Source organism: Sphaeramia orbicularis, chromosome 9, assembly GCF_902148855.1.
Source record: "Sphaeramia orbicularis chromosome 9, fSphaOr1.1, whole genome shotgun sequence".
Lineage (NCBI taxonomy): Eukaryota > Metazoa > Chordata > Actinopteri > Kurtiformes > Apogonidae > Sphaeramia > Sphaeramia orbicularis.
Window position 1 is genome coordinate 41,996,994 of NC_043965.1, and position 21,033 is coordinate 42,018,026.

The 21,033-nt window shown below is 36.4% G+C and overlaps 1 protein-coding gene across 1 annotated transcript; it reads right to left on the bottom strand.

Moving 5' to 3' along the window:
* Nucleotides 1–4,540: 4,540 nt before the first annotated feature.
* LOC115426150 (tumor necrosis factor receptor superfamily member 10B-like) lies at nucleotides 4,541–19,603 on the bottom strand. Its single transcript, XM_030144139.1, has 10 exons — nucleotides 19,197–19,603; nucleotides 15,767–15,917; nucleotides 15,433–15,561; nucleotides 15,195–15,306; nucleotides 11,887–11,978; nucleotides 10,853–10,945; nucleotides 8,922–8,962; nucleotides 6,457–6,705; nucleotides 5,141–5,177; nucleotides 4,541–4,905 (listed from the first exon to the last, which is right to left on the bottom strand). The coding sequence occupies exons 1-10, from the start codon at nucleotides 19,272–19,274 to the stop codon at nucleotides 4,619–4,621; spliced, it is 1,269 nt and encodes a 422-aa protein (XP_029999999.1). The 5' UTR covers nucleotides 19,275–19,603; the 3' UTR covers nucleotides 4,541–4,618.
* Nucleotides 19,604–21,033: the final 1,430 nt, after the last annotated feature.

Genomic DNA, 21,033 nt, shown 5'->3' on the forward strand with positions numbered 1-21,033 from the left:
TTGTTTATATTTTATTTTTTATAATTTAACACTCTTATTAAATAATGGTAGTTCCTTTGTTGGGAATGCACAAAAATACTGTTCTGATGTTAGTTCTGAACTAATAGAATGAACATTTGAGCAGGATCTGAAACTGTAATGTCTAGAAAACACAATTTCACTTTGAACCAGGAACATTTAGTGATACAGCATTAGATCCTGTTGGGATCAAATAAAAATGTGTTTAGTATTTGTGCAGATTTCTGGTGTATTTCCTATGGTGGCCCAGAGGTGCAACAGCTCAAAAAACATGATCCACTATAAGAAAAAAAAAAAAAGTGAACAGCCCAAAAAAATTATCCACTATAAGAAAAAAAAGAGAACAGCCCCCCAAAATTATCCACTATAAGAAAAAAAAAAGAAGAGAACAGCCCCCAAAATTATCCACTAAAAAAAAAAAAAAAAGAGAACAGCCCCCCAAAATTATCCACTATAAGAAAAAAAAAAAGAGAACAGCCCCCAAAATTATCCGCTAAAAAAAGAAAGAAAAAAGAGACAGCCCCCCAAAATTATCCACTATAAGAAAAAAAAAAAAAAGAAACAGCCCCCAAAAATTATCCGCTAAAAAAGAAAGAAAAAAGAGAACAGCCCCCCCCCAAAAATTATCCACAATAAGAAAAAAAAAAGAGAACAGCCCCAAAAATTATCCACAAGAAAAAAAAAAACAGCCCCAAAAATTATCCACTATAAGAAAAAAAAAAAAGAGAACAGCCCCCAAAAATTATCCACTATAAGAAAAAAAAAAGAGAACAGCCCCAAAAAATTATCCACTATAAGAACAAAAAAAAAAAAAAAGAACAGCCCCCAAAAATTATCTACTATAAGAAAAAAAAGAGAACAGCCCAAAAAATGATCCACTGTAAGAAAAAAAAAAGCAGCCCAAAAAATTATCCACTATTTTTAAATAACTTTATTTTTAGTGCACCAACCTCCGCTTCCGGTAGGTTACTTTGTTAGCATTAGCCACATTAGCTGAAGGCCTTAAAAATTTTCAGCCTATGCTTTCATTTTTTGTGGTGGCCTAAATTTTAAAGCAAGAGACCTTTCGGGTAACAGCGCCCCTAACTGAAAAGGCGGATGATGTTTTTAATTTTATTTTTCTTATAGTGGATACTTTTTGGGCTGTTCTCTTTTTTTCTTATACTGGATATTTTTTGGGCTGTTCTCTTTTTTTTTTAGTGGATACTTTTTTGGACTGTTCTCTGGGTTTTTTCTATAATGGAAAAAATTTTTTGGGCTGTTGCACCTCTGGGCCACCGTAAATTCCATGCTTTCAGGAAATAATCTTTTAAAAAGAAACAAAACCAATAAAAAATTGCCTTTTTAACTTTTTTTATCGATATATCATGATCCTAGTATAGTGATTTGTATGGTATCGCAAGATTCGTGCCGATACACAGCCCTAGTTAACAGTGGAGCAGCAGCACAACGACGACATGTAAATATCAAAGACTCCACTTGATCAGGAACATGATAACACACAAGAACACAAACACTGATCATCACATATGTACAAAGGCGAAAATAAATAATTTGTGCCAGTTTATCTTAAAAAAAATACTCTTGTTTTTTTGTGTTCTGCGCCTATGTCAGTGCAACACTTCTACCTGAGGACATGGTCAAACACTCCAGAATCATCAGCTTGTTTGTGGAGTTCATTGTTCCTTCAAGTATCGCAGTTTTAGAATCACACAAAATAACTTAAATTCTACTGCGATTATCGTATAATACATACAGCCGTGTTCATGACTGTTTGAATTCTAGTGGGCGGTTCCTACCCTTTTGAAAAATCATGAAACGCCCTGAATTTCCTCTTCATATTTGTACAGTAACACGCTAACGCTGCTTTTCCACCAAAAGAATCAGATCAGCTCGCCTCGGTTTAGACACCATGACATAGCGACAGTTTTCAAAGCAAAGATACTTATGATTAAAGAGAAGAGATTTCGATTTGAAAACATGACGGCTAAGCTGTGGCTAATTAGCTTAAACTTCAATTACGTGTAACAATCGTACCGCCGACGCCATCAAATATTCTCCTTAAATGTTACTACAGTCAGTCTTACGGTTCAGTGGATTCTGTAGCTGGGATTCGAGAGATTAGTAACGTATTTGGTGAGTTTGGTCATTTTCACTGCCAAAATCCAAATCTTACTAAGTGTATTTTTTGCAATTCTAGTCAAAATATCTCATCACACTTAAAATAAGACAGAATCACCTAAAAAGTAACTTTTCAGTGAGATATAAGAACTTCTTTTTAGACACTAGATCTTGAAAATCTTGCTTCAAAAAGATGTTGGAATAAAAATAGAACAGATTTGGGGTTTTAAATTATAGCAAACCACTTCCTGATGATTTGACAATCTAAAAATCTTTGGTGCTGCAGCAAAAAAACAAAACAAAACAAAACAAAAAAAAAAACAATTACTCGAGAATGGCTTCAACTTGATCCACTGGTGCTGGAGGACTAGTTGAAAATTGTAGATAAAATTCACAATAGCGACTGCTTTCAAAGCAAAGATACTTAAGACTAAAGGCGAGAGATTCCGATGTTACCTGTGTCACTGTTGAAAACATGACGGCTAACCTGTGGCTAATTAGCTTAAGCTTCAATCACGTGTAACAATCGTACCGCCGACGCCACCAAATATTCTCCTAAAAGTTTACTACAGTCAGTCTTATGGTTCAGTGGATTCTGTAGCTGGGATTAGAGAGATTAGTAAAATATTTGGTGAGTTTGGTCATTTTCACTGCCAAAATCTAAATCTTACCAAGTGTATTTTTCTCATTTCTAGTCAAAATATCTCATCACACTTAAAATAAGACAGTAAAATGACATGAAAATGTTTAGATTAAAAAACTGTTATTTTACAAAAAAAAGTGAAAAACCTGAAATGTCTTAAGATAAGTAAATGCAATTTTACCAATATTCTGCCTGTTATTAAAAGTTTTGTGCATTTGTAATTGTAATGTAAATTGTAATGCGCATGTGTAAAGGATAAACTAATAATCTGAGGCAGAATATTGTTAAAATTGTGGTTGTTTTCTTAAGACGTTTCCAGTTGTTCATGTTATTCAGATTTTTGTAGATGTAAACATGATCAGAATTTAATTTTACTTTTTCACTGTTATTTTACTTGAGATCATATCGGGCTGAATGTGGCCCCTGAACTCAAATGAGTTGACATCCCTGCTTTAGGTGATTCTGTCCTATTTTAAGTGTGATGAGATATTTTGAGTAGAAATGAGAAAAATAAACTTGGTAAGATTGGGATTTTTTGCAGTGTTCAACTTTGACAGTACTAAGAGGAAAAGTGTGTTTAGCTGCTTGTCTGTAACGACTCACTTGTCTAACAAAACAATCATTTTATTAACGTCGGATATTTTCGTGTGGTGTCATAACATCGGACCCTATGAATAATATATACAAGATCATCACAGAGGTCGATTGAAATTTTCCACAAAATGGTGGCTCGTCCAGGGAATGGAACCACCTCTCCTATGGGACACCACTCACAAAGAACATTGAAAACCCCTAGACCACATTCAGGAATTTTAAATAAATTTCACTGGAGCTCCAAGTGACAATAAAGAGGATGAAAGTTAAACTGTACACTTGACATATTTTACTTCCCTTTAGTGTCGTCGTTGCAACATCACAACATGTAACGCAGAAATGTTTCAGGCTACACAAATTTGTCAGCAGCCTGATTTTACTTGTGTATATATAGTATCAGTCTGACTCCAGGGCCGTCTTAACGCATGGGCTGATGGGTACCATGAGCATAGGGGCCCCATGCTAATTTGTTTTATGTTAATCCTCCAATGCACCTTGTATCATATCTGACACGTACCCATCAAAGGCCTCTAGTTATTTCACTAATTGCTAATTTAAGTTCTTTTCTGTTTATTCTGTACTCAATTTTAAGCCCCATAGTTGTTTTATTTTGTACTCGAATTTCTCAATCATTTTAAGTAGATTTTATTATTTTGAACTAAACTATTTCAACCTTTTTAACAGCTTTTTTTTATTTGTATTAAAATGTTTCAATCTTTTTAGAGATTTTTTAAATTTTTATATTACAATTTGTACAAAAATAATTCCGACAATTTGGAATCTGTACTCCCGAAAGTTGAAAGTGCACTCAGAGTGTTCATGTGCATAATGGCGACCAACTGTATAGGACAGCGTTCTTTTTGAAGACTGTAACTTATACAAAAATCGGCTTCGTAGCGAAAAGGGGCAGCATTGTTTGAACTGGCTTTCACTTCTGTACATGGAAAATGACATCCTGAAAACCACTGACTTCAAGCCAATAATAATTCCTGGAGTAGTTGTCATACTACGCAGGACGCTGCTTTGTGGCCCTGTCGCACTCCCTTGGAACCTCAGCCAAGGTGGGACTAGAGAGGTGTGACAGTTTGCCTTCACATAGTGGGAATGCCAAAAAAAAAAAGCTGTGTAAAGTGGCATAACTGACACCTCACACCAGTAAAATATGGACTAATGACTGAAGCCTCTGACCAGGATTGAACTACGCAAAGTCTTGGACATGAAGGGTTCCATGAGGTGATTCCGTCACTCGCGTACGTAAAAACAGCCCTCAATGGCTTTCATCCTGATAATCTCTGCCGTCCGCCTCTGATTCAAATCCAGTAGCGCCTTCAGGAGGTCGTTTAAGCTGGCGTCTCCGCCCTCTTTCTCCAGCCAAACGTTGAGCAAATCGTGAACTCTGTCTACGTAGCAAAGACTCTCTTTGCTTTTGATCAAATTATCATTGATTCCAAGGAGGCGGAAGAATCTGGAGTGGTAGTTGACGTCCAAGTCTTCGAAAAACTCAAAGCAGCTCCTCAAGGATTCTTCACCTGCGCACAAAGAACGAATACTTTGATTCATTCATGCAGTCGTTTGCTGTGATGACACTGATGAACAACTAAAACCCTCTGAATCCTTATATATTCAGTTCATGGGCTTTGATTCAAAAGCAGTACAACAGTACATGACCTCTGTCATTAAAAGCAAATACAGCTATGACTTTCAATAATAGCAGCTGTAGTAATGTCACTTTTGTGATAAGAAATAGTCATGAAAGTACTTTACCGTTCACAGGAACAACCTTGAGCAGTAGTTCATCGGGCTACATGTGAAAAAAAAACAAAATCATTAATGTTCAAAGATTTCATCATGAGTCAGGTTGTATTTTTTTTTATTTTTTTAAATGAACTGCTTGCAAAATAAATAATAAATAAATAAATAAATAAATAAATCACATGGTCCTGCTGATCGGGTAGTTTCAGCCCCATATTATACATTAATAATTTACTTTTCAGGCTGGTTTCTTCAATGATTTATTTCAGAATTTGGGATTTAAAATGCAAGACAGCAAGAACAAGAGCATAACAACACTAAAGCAGTGAGTAAGCAATATTTTCTGTTAAACGACATATGGAGCAAAAGATGTTACTCATTGACTTCCTGATTGTCAAAACACTGAACAACGGCGCAGGAACAAAGGAGGTGTTGCACAGTGAGTCACTGGGTGTGTTGAAAAAAATGGAACCACATTTGATGAATCACTAAACAAAAAGTACCCTTATCACATCAGTTTAAGATCCTCCTGTAGATAAACCTGTCATCACCTTCATTTCCACAGACTAGTTCAGTGTAGCTTGAACAGAACAGGAAGGAAGTAGAATAGATTTGAGATTTCTGAAAAAAAAGGTGGATGTGTTGAATAGGGTGTAAGAAAATATTGGTTTTGCAACATATCGCGATATTTCATTTCACAATACTGTATCGATATTAAAAGTACTGTATCGATATTTTTAGATATTTATTGAAATGCAGATATTGTGGAGGTTCATTTTGGGTTTTTTTTGTTTTCTTTTTTTGTTTATATTTTATTTATTATTATTAACACTCTTATTAAATAATGTCAGTTTCTTTGTTGGAATTGCACAAAATAATGTTATGATGTTAGTTATGAACGAATAGAATATGAACATTTGAGCAGGATCTTAAACGGTAATGTCTGTAAAACATAATTTAAGTTTTAACACAGGAAAATTTTGTGATATAACATTAGATCCTGTTTTGATCAAATAAAAATGTGTTTAGTATTTGTGCATATTTCTGGTGTAATTCAATTCTTCAAGGAAATAATCACAAAAAAAAAAAAGAAACAAACCAAAAATTGCCTATTTGACAGTATCATGATATACCGTGATATATCATATCGTGATCCTTGTATTGTGATTTGTATCGTATCTCCAGATTCTTGCCAATACACAGCCCTAGTGTTGAACAGTTTTCATAAGGATTAGGCATCGAAGACATACACACAACCAGCAAGCAGGTGAGAGGGAAAGAGGCGAGCGAGGAAGGAAGCGTGGGTGGAGAGGAGCTGGAGCTCTCACCCTGTTGTTGAGCGGCGTGGAGACTACAAGGGTGACTGGAGGGGGGGGCGCAGGGAAGGCAGAGGCAGGCGGGCCGGTTAGACTGTTCTGGGAGTTACTGGCAGTACTGGTGAGGCTTTCACACAACTCTTGACACTCATCCTCCACGGCGGAGAATTTGGATCTCACCAATACCCGGGGCAGGAGCAGGGAGGAGGGGCTCGGCTTTCGGCTCTGACCATTCTTCTCCTCGGTGCTGGTGCTGTAATCCTGGAGGTGGATGATGGGAAATGTTCAAATCACACCCTCTATGACCTTTCCCAGTTTACCCCAGAGAACGTTTTCTAAAATGTATCTACAGGGTTTCTGCAGGTGTGAAAATGTTGAATACACCTAAGACCGTCAGCTTTAAACTGACTCTGACATGGTTTAGTTCCAACTTTTGAATGAATTCAGTGGGAAAGTTTAAGAAGTGGCACACACTGAGTCTGTTTACATGACCATAAAAGTCTAATAAGGGGGAGTAATCACATAAGTGTAATAATCAGATCTGACACGTTTACACGCACTTAGAAATACAATAATCAAAAACCCTGATTTAGACGCTCCAGTCTATTACCAGATTTCTTTCAGAGTGCGTACATGCATAGTCATGATAGACTCAAACTTCCTGTTATTGTCTTCCACTCCTGTTTGACTACGTAACTTCTGTTTTCTACCATTTTAATTATTATTACACAGGTGCAGATGTAAAAGAATTAAATAAATCAGATTAACCTGTATACATGGAGGAAGATATCAGAGTATTGGGGAGAAATCCAGGGGTGTTAATCTTATTTATCATAATCTGATTACTGCTGTTATCTGATAAAACATATCAGATTATCCTGTTTACATGGTCACTTGAATAATCTGATAACTCCAGAAATTTAATAATGATTCAAGTATTGGTGTGGATGTAAAAGAGGCTCACTGATTTGGTCAATTTTAGTCGATTTTTTTCCTCTGTGCTGGTTGACCTGATGTCTGTCTAAAATCTAATGCATATTCCAGTGTAATGCATATTCCACTTTGAGACATATCTGCCTGCGTAGGAAGGGAAACGCTGGAATAAAACGACACCTCTGGATCTGGTAGAATCCAGATTAAAACCCATATCATGTATACCCTCGCTGAGGCCAGACATTAGTGATACTCCACATGTGAATAATACTGGGCATATCCAAAGTTCCTAATTTGAGCAGCTAAAATTAGAGGTCAACTGATGTTTTTTTAAGGCTGACTGATGCAGATGTAAAAAAATTTGGTCAGCTGATGGCCGATATCTACAGCTGATTTCTGAGGCTGATATTTAAGGTCAATTTATTATTTTTTCTAAAGCACATTGACCGCAAAATACAACTGAAACATTAAGATAACTAGAAGCACTCGGAGAGCGCAGACCTCCGCCAAGGCTGATCAGTGGCCCCCCCCGTGGGCCCCCCCACCCCGATCACCACCAAAATTTAATCATTTCTTCCTTATCCCATTTCCAACAAACCCTGAAAATTTCATCCAAATCTGTCCATAACTTTTTGAGTTATGTTGCACACTAACGGACAGACAAACAAACAAACAAACAAACAAACAAACAGACAGACAGACAAACAAACAAACAAACCAACCCTGGCAAAAACATAACCTCCTTGGCGGAGGTAATTAAGATTTTTATGCAGCGATGTAAATGAAATTATTAACACTCATACACAGAGTACTCTTTTAACATATATTGAACTTCAAGTGCTGCTCACACAGGTACCTGATCAAATATAACATTTTTACTACTGATCAAATATTGGCTTTAAAAAAAGAAGAAAATTAAGGTCAATGGTCGATATTGAATAAAATGAATGTATCTGCCCGATATATTGATCTACCTCTACTCAAAATTCACTATGTTCAATTAATCAAATTTTAAGAAGAATCAAAAGTACATTTTAGACATTTTAAGGCCTAACATTCAGGGTCAGGATTGATAAAGGGTTCATGGTACAAAGAGAAACCTCAGAAAATGTGTATTTTCTAATCCTAGTGAAGATAAAAGTTGTAGCCCTTAAGAAAGCTCCTAAGGTGAAAAACAGCTAAAAACCAGGAGGAGGATTTTTTAAAAGTTGGAGAGTTCCTCAAGGGAACTAAAATCTATGATTAGGGATATTGATTTCACTGTCCAAGAGAGAGCACAGTCTTTCCTCTTTTTCACTTCTGTGTCATACCAAGTAGCACAGTCCACCACGCCTCCACACTGAGATACAAGTTGTGTCCCTTCTTTGCTCTGAAAGTTTTTCTAAACCTCTCCTAAGCTATGACTCTGCTAGAATTTTTAAGGCTGTGTTGTCAGAGGGCTATTTGTGAAAAAGGACACTGATTATTGGATTTGGGAGTTTTTAAAGGACCCGCAGATATCCTAAATCTATACAAACAGAGTCAAAATTTATGAAGTGACTCACTGGTCCTGCTTTGACCCCATCAGATGGACTGCTCACAGAGTCTGAGGAAATAAAATGTGAGGAGAGGATTAGGCAACTTTAAGGAATCCCCCAGAGTTCCAAACACACATGTTTGTGACAGGAATTCACTTTTAATTGGAAAAACCAACACAGGAGAAGAAAAGAAGAAAAACAGGGGATTTCCATCCAATTCATGGCAGAGTGGGAGGAGTGTACGTTATATTCATTAAGACACTGATATACTGTCTTATATACAGTACCGTTGTCAGCAGCTCCACCATCCTGCTGCTGTGTGATCGCCAGCTCAACCAATTACTTCATACCTGCCATTAGCAGTCCAGCTGAGCAGGTTTTGTACCCACAGTAGTGTGAAACATGTGGCACCATGCATAGCAGTGATGAGCACAGCCTATGTGTTCTACAGGAATAAAAGCTGCACTAACGGGTAGGCAGATAATAACATTCACAACCAACCAAATGAGCCCAACTTGTTTTGAAAAACTAATTAGTTTCACAATTTAATCATACTCTTAATGATAATGTTTTAATCAAAGTTCCCCATCTGTTTTTTAGTTAAACCAATGGTGATTATCTTAAATCTACACAGAGCTAAAAGTACAGCGTTTACAGCTGAAAAACTTAATGAAGTATGTCACTTTATACCGGCCCAAACACACTCATGACAGTGACATTCCAAGTGTGTTGTTCAGGTTATTAAATTATGCAATACCGGTTTATTTTAACCTTGAGGTGTTGCCGTTTCGCACCATTAGAGTGTCTCCTGAAGTTTCCTGGCACTGTCAGACAAACAGGTTTTTTAATAATGTAATAGACAAATGAAAGTACAGATTTGTGCATTTGATAAGAATATGATTGGATTTCAGGATCAGGTCCTAAGAGGACACTTCATTTCCTCTTTAAACCTATATACTTCAGCTCCATGTATGGGTTGTGCGCTGTGTCTTGGTGAATACACACTTGAATACGTAATATTTTGTCAGATGTTACTTTCCAGACTGGACGTGAAGCTGTCTTTGTTTAAAACAGCATACAGCTTTGGGAATAATTATTATTGCACTATCAATCTTCTGTATAAATTTGACATAACAATATATCAATTCATAAGAGGTATGAGAGAATCTGAATATTCAAAGACGTAAAATCGCCAAATTTTACACGAGAAGAGGAAAAACATATGAGACATCATCTACATATACAATATAAGGTTCAGGTAATCTAAAGGGGTTTACAACTCAATCAAGGAGAGGACAGTGCAACAGGAACATTCTTTAGAAGGGAAGCAAAGTGCGAGTTACTGCCAAACACTTGTGTATTACAGTCTCCAGAGGACAATGTGTTCAGACTCTACAAATGAAGAGGACCAAAACACATTTCTACTTCTTTCCGACGCTGTACGCTGTTAGTGTTGGACTTTTATGGCACAAATTCCATTACACATTCTGTTTTCCTTCTTTTCCATTACTGTATTTCCTCCACAACCCTCAGCTGCAGAGGGTACAAGGCCTTTACTTGAAAGAGGCTTGTATTAGATAGAGGCCTTTATAGTACAAACACAACATTATTACAAAATAAAAGCTCCTGTACTGCAGCGGATGGAATCCTTTTATTGCTTCACAGAGCTTTTAGAGTGTAAACATTGTCTTCCATTTGTGCTGATAATTTCATACAAATGAGAGACTGACTTAAAAAGTAATACACATACCTGCAGCGACCAGAAAAAGACAATAACACTTCATGTGTGTGATATGAAAGTGTTCAAACAGCTGGATTTATTGCTGGTGTATTAATTTAAGTTTGTTGATATGTGCATTGTGCTTATTGACAGCACATTATACTGCATCAGTTCAGTTCAGTTGGTTTTTTAGTCTGTATTGAAATTTTTCCACTCAAGTAAATTTAATTCCACTCACCTGTTCTTCCATGGATCTTTATCCACCAATATAGCACTGCAGCAATGACCACTACAGCAAACACTACAAGTGGCACAATCCAAGCAGCATTTTCTGATAAATAAACAAAAAAACCATTAACATCACACCATGGTTGTAACATGACGTCAAACAATTACATACTTTTGGACTATAACCCACACTTGACTACAAGCAGCACCCACCCCATCTCCAATGTCTCACCATCGATTCATTGATGCCAAGCTTACGTGCAGCAGCTATATTTCCTTCTTCGTCAGCCGGATCGATCGTTAGCCCACAAAACATAAATTAGCCACATAATTTTTAGAGCCGCGAGTTCACAGTGTATGGAAAAAAGTAGCGGCTTATAGACGGAAAGTACGGTAGCATTGACACAAACAGTTTCACCTGGACATTTAATTACTGTTAAGTTAGAGGTTAACAAACTTATTATCATTTCCACTTTTTTTGGAACATTTATAAAAAAAAAAAAGCAATTCCACACCAAAAACAACGAAGTTATCAGCAAATAAGAGGACTTTTGTAGTCCTACCGATTTTATCTCTCATTACATATTCAAAAAGAATTCAACTATGCCCACTAGTTTTTCATGTTTTCATTTCCATGTCCAAATATGGTCCATCCAGGGCTCACCTACACTGACTGGTATTTCAGTGCAGAATAAAAGACATCATTTCAAGATTAGCAACTGATCAAGGTACATTCATACAGGATTGACACAGGAGTGGCAAAAAAAAACAACAACGATTGCATAACAATTAATTCATGAGAGTGTTTGTCTGTAGTGTACACCCCTTCAAAAACTTCTTTGTTCTTCTGTTTCGCTTTTGTCAGTCATGATTGGAGCTAAAAATAAAGTGGTTGGTCAGTTATTATGAACAAGACCAGCAAACCTACAGAAACTTTACAAAACATTGAAAAGCCCTGATCTAATGTACCAAAACAACTGTGTACATCTGTATTGATGCCGTTTTAGTCGTAGCTCTTCTCGTAGAGGTGAACTGATACTGTACCTGATGCAGAACCAGAGGGAGGTGGGCGTTTCTTGCACTCGGTGTTGGAGGTGGAGGTGCAGTTCCTCACGATCACTTCATCTTTTCCACAACTAGTTTGTCAGCAGATAGAAACATTAATTAAAAGCAGAAAGGGTATTACATGAGCGTTTTAAACCAGGCCCAGACTGCAAGAGTTTTGCCCCAGATTCATCCCTCCTGACATTTGATGTGGAGAGATGAGGCCTGGCATTAAAATGGCTGAATCTCAACAAAACGCAAAAGCAGAAGACACCGAGCAGGCCTGTCATATTACACAATTCAAGTCCTTATCAAAACTTGTCATTATCAGCATGTGGTTGCTTGCTCATAGCTGTTGTTCCAAGTAAACTGGAACTGTAAAACAGGTACTGAAAGAGGAGCGACATTGTTAAGGACTGTGATAGCAATATATCTTGCAAAAAAAAAAAAAAAGCTGTGGTGTTGCTGCTAAACTCACCAAAACCAATTTGAAAGAAGAAAACCGCTAACTGGAGTTGGAGATAAACTGATTAATCTGTACTGATAGGATGTTTTACAGACTACTGGTACTGGCAGAATTTAGCTCAGATAGTGACAAGAAACTCAACTGAAACTGACTGAGGGTTTGTAGTTTGATATTCAGTTTCGCAGTTTTTTTAATATATATATATATATATATATATATATATATAATTTTTTTTTTTTCATTTGGGAAAATACTTTACAGAGTAAGACACAAAAACAACAACTAAGCACATTTCTATATCATGTCTGAAAAATGAAAACATATACATATTCCATACAAGTTCTGTTTAGAAAAAAAACCAAAACAAAAACAACTCTTCTTAAAATAAGTCTTCCCTTTTTTGTGTAATATTTTAAATAACATACAGTACAACAAAAAGATGTCCATTTTTCCCCTTATTTTCACTACTTATTTCAAAATCCACATTTAGTTACTATTTTGAGTTTGTTGTTCAATGAAAGATTGATTGATGTACGTAGACATGTATTACTTCGATTTAAGCCCATTTGCACTGGACTACAATTACCTTTGACCTCTGGTAATTTGTAATGTGTGGAGCTCAAACAAACAAATATCTATCATTTGATTTTTTTTAAGGTCTCCAATATATTTGTTCCATTTGTGCATTTATTCTGCCTGTTTCAAGAGCTATGGAGGCTGCATTAGCTTTTATACATAAAAGTTTTAAGAACTGTTTTGGGTGTAAATATGCCGTGATATAGCATGGAAACCTATTCAATAAAAGACCAAGGTTAAATTCTGTTCTTTGGCAATGGAAGAGAAGAGCTGTACAAATATTTTTTTTCAGTTTAAGAGGTTATATAAAGAGAGAATAGAGAAGCTTTAGAAAAGCATGTAATGAAATAATTTTACTTATGGATTTTGGATTTGTTTTATTTTTATTGACAATCATGTAAACTGTTTACTGTAATAGCTGTAACGGCAACTTATCTGATGTAAGCAGATGTTTCAAGAAAGGGGCAGGTATTTTAAGTTTTCTTCATCCTGCTCCTTTCCAATCATTTAGACTGGAATGAATAAATGAAATGAAATTCTACAGAAGAGTGAAATCTCATAAGATGATGAGATGGATAGAAGTGTATAATCTGTCTGTTAATGCAAGACATAGGGCTCTCAGTTGGTAGAGCAGGTCATCCAATGACCGAAGGGTTGGCAGTTGGAATCCTGTCTACCATTGTACGAGTGTGAAAGTGTCCTTGGGCAAGACACTGAACCCTAAATTGCTCCCAGTAGGGTCTGGCAGTGCCTTGCATGGCGGCAGCCACCATACTGGTGTATGAGTGTGTTATGAATACGTGCATGGGCTTTGAAAAGCGCTTTGGGCACCATAAATGTGTGGAAAAGCACTATACAAGTACCGACCATTTACATAACTTCCTGTTCATTGCTCCAGTACTGAATACATAAAACTCATCCAGTTGTCATTCCACAGCTTTAAATGACAAAGGAAAAGGAAGTGGATGAGTAAAGTTACGTCTTAATCGAAGGAGAAAAAACAAAGTTTGGTGCTAGCTAATGTTAGCACATCAGACAAGTAATGCTAACCCCACTGCACCTGCCAAACAAGACCTTTATGGACCTCTAATGTAGAATAAGGCTCATTTGAGGTGTTTCCCATCCTTTACTTGTGCTGTTCTTTGTTCATCCAAGGGAAGGTAAATGAACTAACAATTTATGTCAACACGCACTGAGCTTGAAGTGAAGTGATGCCCTGCTATAAATGATGTAAATGTCAAAATAAATAAAGGAATTTAGCTCCTTCTAATCGCTGATCCCTGCCTCCTTTAGAAGTTACAATAAAGAAGCATATGAGCATAGAGGCTCTGCTGTTTAGTGACTGTTGGATCTGGAAATGGTCTTTTATGGCACCATGACGTCAGACTTAACTAGATAAGGAGCATTTTTCCAGTGCCTTGACTTTAGAACCAGAGATAACGTCAGTAAAACACAGATATGTTTGCTTCTGAATCTTTGAAAGTCTACAGGATAAACTAGTTCAAATGAATATGGCTTTAAATGTGCACTTCAACTGTTACCTAGTTTCTAATGAGGTCAAACACTGCCAAATAAAGAACAAGGGAATATGGTCAAATACTGTACATTACATCATAATAGAAAATAGGAGTAGTTTCTGACTACACAAACTGAAGACAAAACATGATTCCACAACACACTTTCTTTTATCTTTACTAAAATTATACTGGACTCAGACTTTGTGATTTAGAAGTTTTCAGAAAACAAAACCTTTATTAAAACTCCATATTGCCCAGCGATAGTTGAATCTTTTCTTGGTAGAATCATACTGGCCTTAAATTCGACTTCTACCTGGAGCTGATTGGCCTTGATCACATGCTGCCTATAACTCGTTTTTGTTATTCATCAGACCTCAGGCAGTCTTTTTAATCACCCCTTCATTGCTTTAACATCCAGTGAGTCAGATGAGACCACGTCAGTTTCAATTTTGTTTACATCTCCTTCCCTGTGGGATCATATGTGGTGGTGCGTTTGCTCCCTCTGGCACTATAGTTGTAATTATTACCCAGTTGTGTATGATGCACCATTATTTTCGATGCCTGTAGTGTGTTCAGGTTTGAGGATAAAGACAGGAACATATAAGAAGTTTTTCATTGTCTGTGTGATGTTCCGATTTCATAATCAGCCAGGATGTTTAAACTCCTGAAGTCTGAGCCCATCTTTAGGAATAGTTTGACATTACCTCTTTAAAGGTTAAGTGTTTAGTGTGTGGTTTGCAGAGACTCACCTTGAACACTTCTTGCACACCTCACATGCTTGGTCGGGGGGCACAAAATCTTCCTGATTGCACCGACATTCAGTATTATGAGTGAAGGTACACGGCTGTACAATTTCCTGATCTGACACAAAACATGAAAAGGCTTGTTAACTTGGAGTGTCATGCTTGAATCACTCTGAAAAGGTTGAATATTGATCTTTCTTTCAGTCTTTCTGATCGATAGCATTAAGCCATCAAGCAGAATTACCTAAGCGGCACTGTGTACATCGGAAACACTGTTTCAGGTCCATGGAATGCTCTGTGTATGTCCCATATTCGCATTCCTCACACTGCCCTTTCTTCCCTGCTGTGCTGCAGGGTGACTTCATATGTGTACCTAAAAAAACAGAACCCACACATCACTATTCATCTACTTAATTGAGCCGTCACAGTTCAAATCGAGCCATCATCGTAGCATAAAAGCAACCAATCACAATCAAGCTCAGCCTGCTTCATAACGCTTGTGATGGATTTTAGATTCATGTTGTTGACAAAACTTCGGTCTCCACGGACTAAATCAAGTGCGGCTCCATGTGGCTTACCAGCTGGGCAGTTTAAGCAGCAGATGTTGCCGTTTGGGTACTCCAGGTTGTCTCTGCAGGGGACATCCCGTCGTGTCCTCCTGCCTCCCAAGTCAAGACCAGACTGTGGAAATGCCCCGGTGGGACAGAAGCAGACCAGAACCAAAACCACCTTTGGATAAGAGATGACAGGGACATAAATCAGGATAATATTTTTCTCCTTTTTAGTTCCAAACTCAGCTTTTAGGCAGGTGTTTAATTTGTTTAAAAGGTGCTATTTGCACATGTACAGTATTGTGCAAAAGTCTAAGACCACCTTTGGCTTCATAGTTTTTCAAAGGGTTATAATGAACCTACTGAATGAATTGATTTCTCAGTCTTCAGTACAATTCAAATAATGTCTCAGAAAGAATAATATGTGCTCAGTATTAAAAAACAACACAAAAAAACAGGACCCAGTCAGGATTAATGTGACCATGACCATGAAAAATGGCCCAAACATTGAGAAATGTTGGATGAATTCAATGAAACATGGAGTAAACATTAGCAAACAACTGAGAAAGTAAGTAGAGCTTACTAACACCCCCGCCCAGTTGCACAACACCCTCCTGCTCACTGACACCCTTCCTACGCAGGGATTCATTTTAAGTCGGAAGTTTCAATCTATCTAAATAAATGTTCTAAACTTTTTTAACAAGTGGTGCCAGACACAACAAACCCCACCCCTTGCACATATTTTAGCTTATTTTGGCATCCATCCAGCTGATGTCATCATGTCTAAGCGTATATGGGTGTGCTGATGTCAGCATATCAACTTCCTCTAAATATATGTCAAGTTTGAAGTAAATTGAATCAAAAATTATGTTTTAATAGACACTTGAAATTTCACTCATAAGTAAATGGGAAAAAAAAAAAGATTTTAAAAATTCATAAAAAATTGGAACTTTGACCTACTTGTCCAAAATGTAGTAAGATGTATTCTGGGTCACTGGCAATCGGTGAACCCAATTTGGTATGAATGTGACCAATAGTTTTGCAGCTAAGTGTTAACAAACAAACTAGAAAAGCACTTGGAGAGTGCAGACCATCTGCAGATCCCACCCCCCACCTCCCACCCCCACCAAAATTTAATCATTGTTCCTTGTGCCAGTATCAACATTTCCTGAAAATTTCATCAAAATCCGTCCTTAACTTTTGAGTTATCTTGCTAACAGACAACAGACAGACAGGCAACCCCAGATGAAAACATAACCTCCGTTGCTCCATGGTGGAGGTACAAACAAACTGAACCAAAAACACCACTTGCCACCCCTTCGAGGGGTGGGGTATAAACATGGAAAAATGGGAGAAAGGCACAGTAAAGAACATGTGTGTGACATTTGACAGGAATAAGGTGAATAGTGTTGTAAGTAAGTAGTTGAAATTTTCAAAAATTTGTACAATAATAAATAGATAAATAAATAAATAAATAAATAAATAAGCCATCAAACCAGGCACTGCAACAGTCCTAGTGCTAGGGCATGTGTGTCAACTTAGAAAAGAAAACTGGGTGAATAGTGTAGAGAAATGGGTTGGACAAATTTTGTACGTTGAAATTTTTTAAAATTTGAAAGAAAAAAAAAAAATCTAAAAATTTCAATTCCAGCATCACACTGTACACTGCACCTCTCCTCGTGATAAAGACCATGTGTCAAATCATCAGGTGGACAGTGTTCCAGAAATGGATTGGACAAAAATCTCAGATGGACGAATCATTATTTTTATTACAATAATAATAATGATGATAATAATAATAATAATAATAATAATAATAATAATAATAATAATAAATGCAGCAAATGGCATATTGTTTAAATAAATGACTTAAAGACATAAAGAGAATAGAAAGGGTAAAATAAATACTGTTTGTAGAAGCTTCTTTTCCAGAAAACTTTGACTTTTACTACTGTATATATTTGCTATTTATTCTGACTGTATCTTAATACAGAAAATATGAACTGCTTGTGTGTGTGCATTAAAACTTTGTTAAAACAACAAACATAATGGTGGCCTAAACTTTTGCACAGTACAATGTATATTTTGCTTATATCAATAATATAAGCAAAGCAGTGTGGGAAGTCCTGTGTAAACACATCATTTCCTCATAAATAAGTTCCAAAGGTGCCGCATCTAAACACAAGCTTACATTAGATTTTTTCCTCACAATGGTGGCAGGCTTTATGATGCAACATTTCTCAAGAATGCGGTGCAGCAATAAAATGCACCTCTGACCACACCACACTTTCACGTTAATAAACGAGCTCAGAGCCGAGCAAGTACATGTGATTGAAAAAGGGGACTTCCAGTTCACAGGTTTGATCTCTAGAAAGACCGAGAAGATGGGTGGGGTTGGTATTACGACCTGTCACCTGAAAGTAAATATCCAAATATGGTCAGAAATGATAAATAAATAAATAAATAAATAAATAAATAAATATAAAGCAGGCATGCCTCGACAAGACTTATTTCCACAACCACTTCTCCAAATGTAGCCCACATGTGATCATATATGAAGAATATTTAAAATTTAAAAAATTCCACTCAATAACATCAATAATAATAATCATCATCATTGTCGTCAATCAGTAGCTTCTATTTAACAACTTTCAACTACATTAAAACCCAATGTATTTCAACCATCATTTACAAAACTAATTGGGACATGTACTCACATATAAAAACACTTCTTTTAGGAATCTACTCATAAAATTCACTCTTAATATGGCTGTAAATCAATCATAATAAATAAGCTTGTGTTGTAGTGTAAAAAAAATAACTGTATATCTGTATTTAACAGATAAATAAGTTCTTGGCTGATTTTTTAAAGTCTCATTTCTAGTAAAAAACCTCAACTAAAAACCACACACTATATTTTTAGGGCATGTGTGTGTGGAAATATCATGGCAGTGGGTGGGAAACAGGTCAGGAGGACACTGGAGGATAATGGAAATCAAGTAATATTAGTTCTACTTTAAGATTTATTTATACAGGGATTTATCACACGTTTGGTTTTAAAAATAGTTAAAATGAGGTGACTTGGTTTGTCTTTGTGGAATTTCGCACCTAGGCTTAAAAATAGTGGGAGGTCTGGCAGATAAACGTGACATTCTGTGGAGACACCTGTGAAATGATAATATACTGAAATAGGCCACTTAATATTGGAGGAAAATAAGACAGAAAACCAGAATAAATAGGCTTGTGTCTGAACAGGTGTGTACTACTTCTGTATTCAGCAACAGGAGACCAAAAAAATAAATAAATAAATAAATTAAAAAACTACTATTTCTACCCAATTATGTCTCCATCATTAGCTAAACTACGCAGGAAATTAGCCAAGGAACGGGCTATGAACCAGGCCTCGAGCGAAGAAAAAAAGTCAAATTTTAGCCAAAAAAAAAAGAAAAACACTTACCATATATCCTTGTAGTCGGTTCATTCTTAGGTACAGATGTAAAAAATCAACTCTTTCTAACTTTGTCGACCGGTTCATTTCAAAAGTAGGTCGTAGAATGCGGTACCGTAATCCGTGACCGTTCCTCCGAGGGTTACGGCAGGTGTGGCGGAGGTAGCCCCGGCAGGATGCGCCTCTGACGGGTAGAGTGTCTGCGGGATGGGGGGTCGGGGGGTCGGGGGGTGGAAGGGTTGGTCAAAGATCAGCTGGAGTTCAAGAAGACGCCTAAACTAAAGTGTCACTTCATTGTTTCCCCAGTAATTTAACGTCTTTCCGTGTTTTTTTTATTTTTTATTTTTACTGTGATAATTTATTGTTAAAAATAAGCTAAATACTACAAAGTGGAACGTGATACTTTGCACGCGCCGTAAAAGTTGGTGTCCTCGCGGTAAGTTCGTTTCCCGTGATATAGCAGAGGAGAAGACACCGTGCTGCGTTCACGTACACTGGGAAAAGATATGTAGTTACTTATGTCAATCAAACTCAAACGCCTTAATGAAAAGTAATTCAGACGATGATTACAATGAGATGAGACATACTTAGCAAGTATATTGTATTGATTAGTTTCAGTTTACTTTCAGTTTATTAGTTTATTTTATGGTGGATTATCCCAATTAATTAACCGTGTCAATAATAATAAAAAGGGCAGCTTTAGCAGACGTGGCTAATATCCTGCTGTGATGACAATAGACACCCTAAAAATAATATATTACAGCACATTAATTGAAAAAGAAAGAGTTAAGACAGCTAAGAGACAATTAATAACATTATTGTGTCTTTTTATTCGTGGTTTCCTAGATTTCCTAAATGCAGCATTTAAGGACATGCAACAATCACTTCCTGCAACTCCCACTTGCTTTGCATAGAAATCACATGCAGTTGTTGTGAAAGAGTACATTTTTAAGTGTATTATTGACTGATCATTTATTAATAGATGAAAGACAAAGAATGTAATGCACAATATTATTATTTTGTTTTTTATTTTTTTTATTTCTTTTTTTAAAATTTTATTTCAAACATGCAAAGAAAATAAGACAAAACAAAGCAAATTAAGGCATAAACAAAACAAAATAACATTTAAATGGACAGAATCTATCTTCAAGCACATACAAGTCTGAATTTTGCATGGTCGAAAAGGAGTAGGAAGAAGTATAAACTTATTTAATCCTACCCCTCAGTGCTTTTACACCTTTATCATTAACTTTATACAATAATCAGCCTATACTATTTCCCTAATTTTAGCATCGAACCACAACAATCCATAATGCAGTAGCTGAATTATCCACAACAGTATGTTCATGTCAGTACAGTCATACAAACAGACTCAACAAATCAAACATTCTCTTCAATAATTACAGCAGATTTATCAGTACAACATCATTCATAAACAAACAAGCCTCATTGTCATTATTAAATACTGTACCTCTGTAGAATCAATTCTTTGTATCTTTTTTTAAACTGAATTATGTTTGATATTTGTTTTATCTCCACACACAATTTGTTCCACAGTTTTACTCCACAAATGGTGATACAGAAACTTTTTAATGTAGTGCAGACTTTATAAATCTTAAAATTTAATTTTCCCCGTAAATCATACCCTCCCTCTCTTTCACAAAACATTTCTTGAATATTGCCCGGTAGTAAATTGTTCTTTGCTTTATATATTATTTGAATAGTTTTGAATAGTTTATGCATCCATAAATACAATGAATTGATTAAAATGCATTATCTACTAGGCCTATATCTGTCATCAGTGGCTGTCTACATCTGTCTATGTCTATCTATACACACTTACACC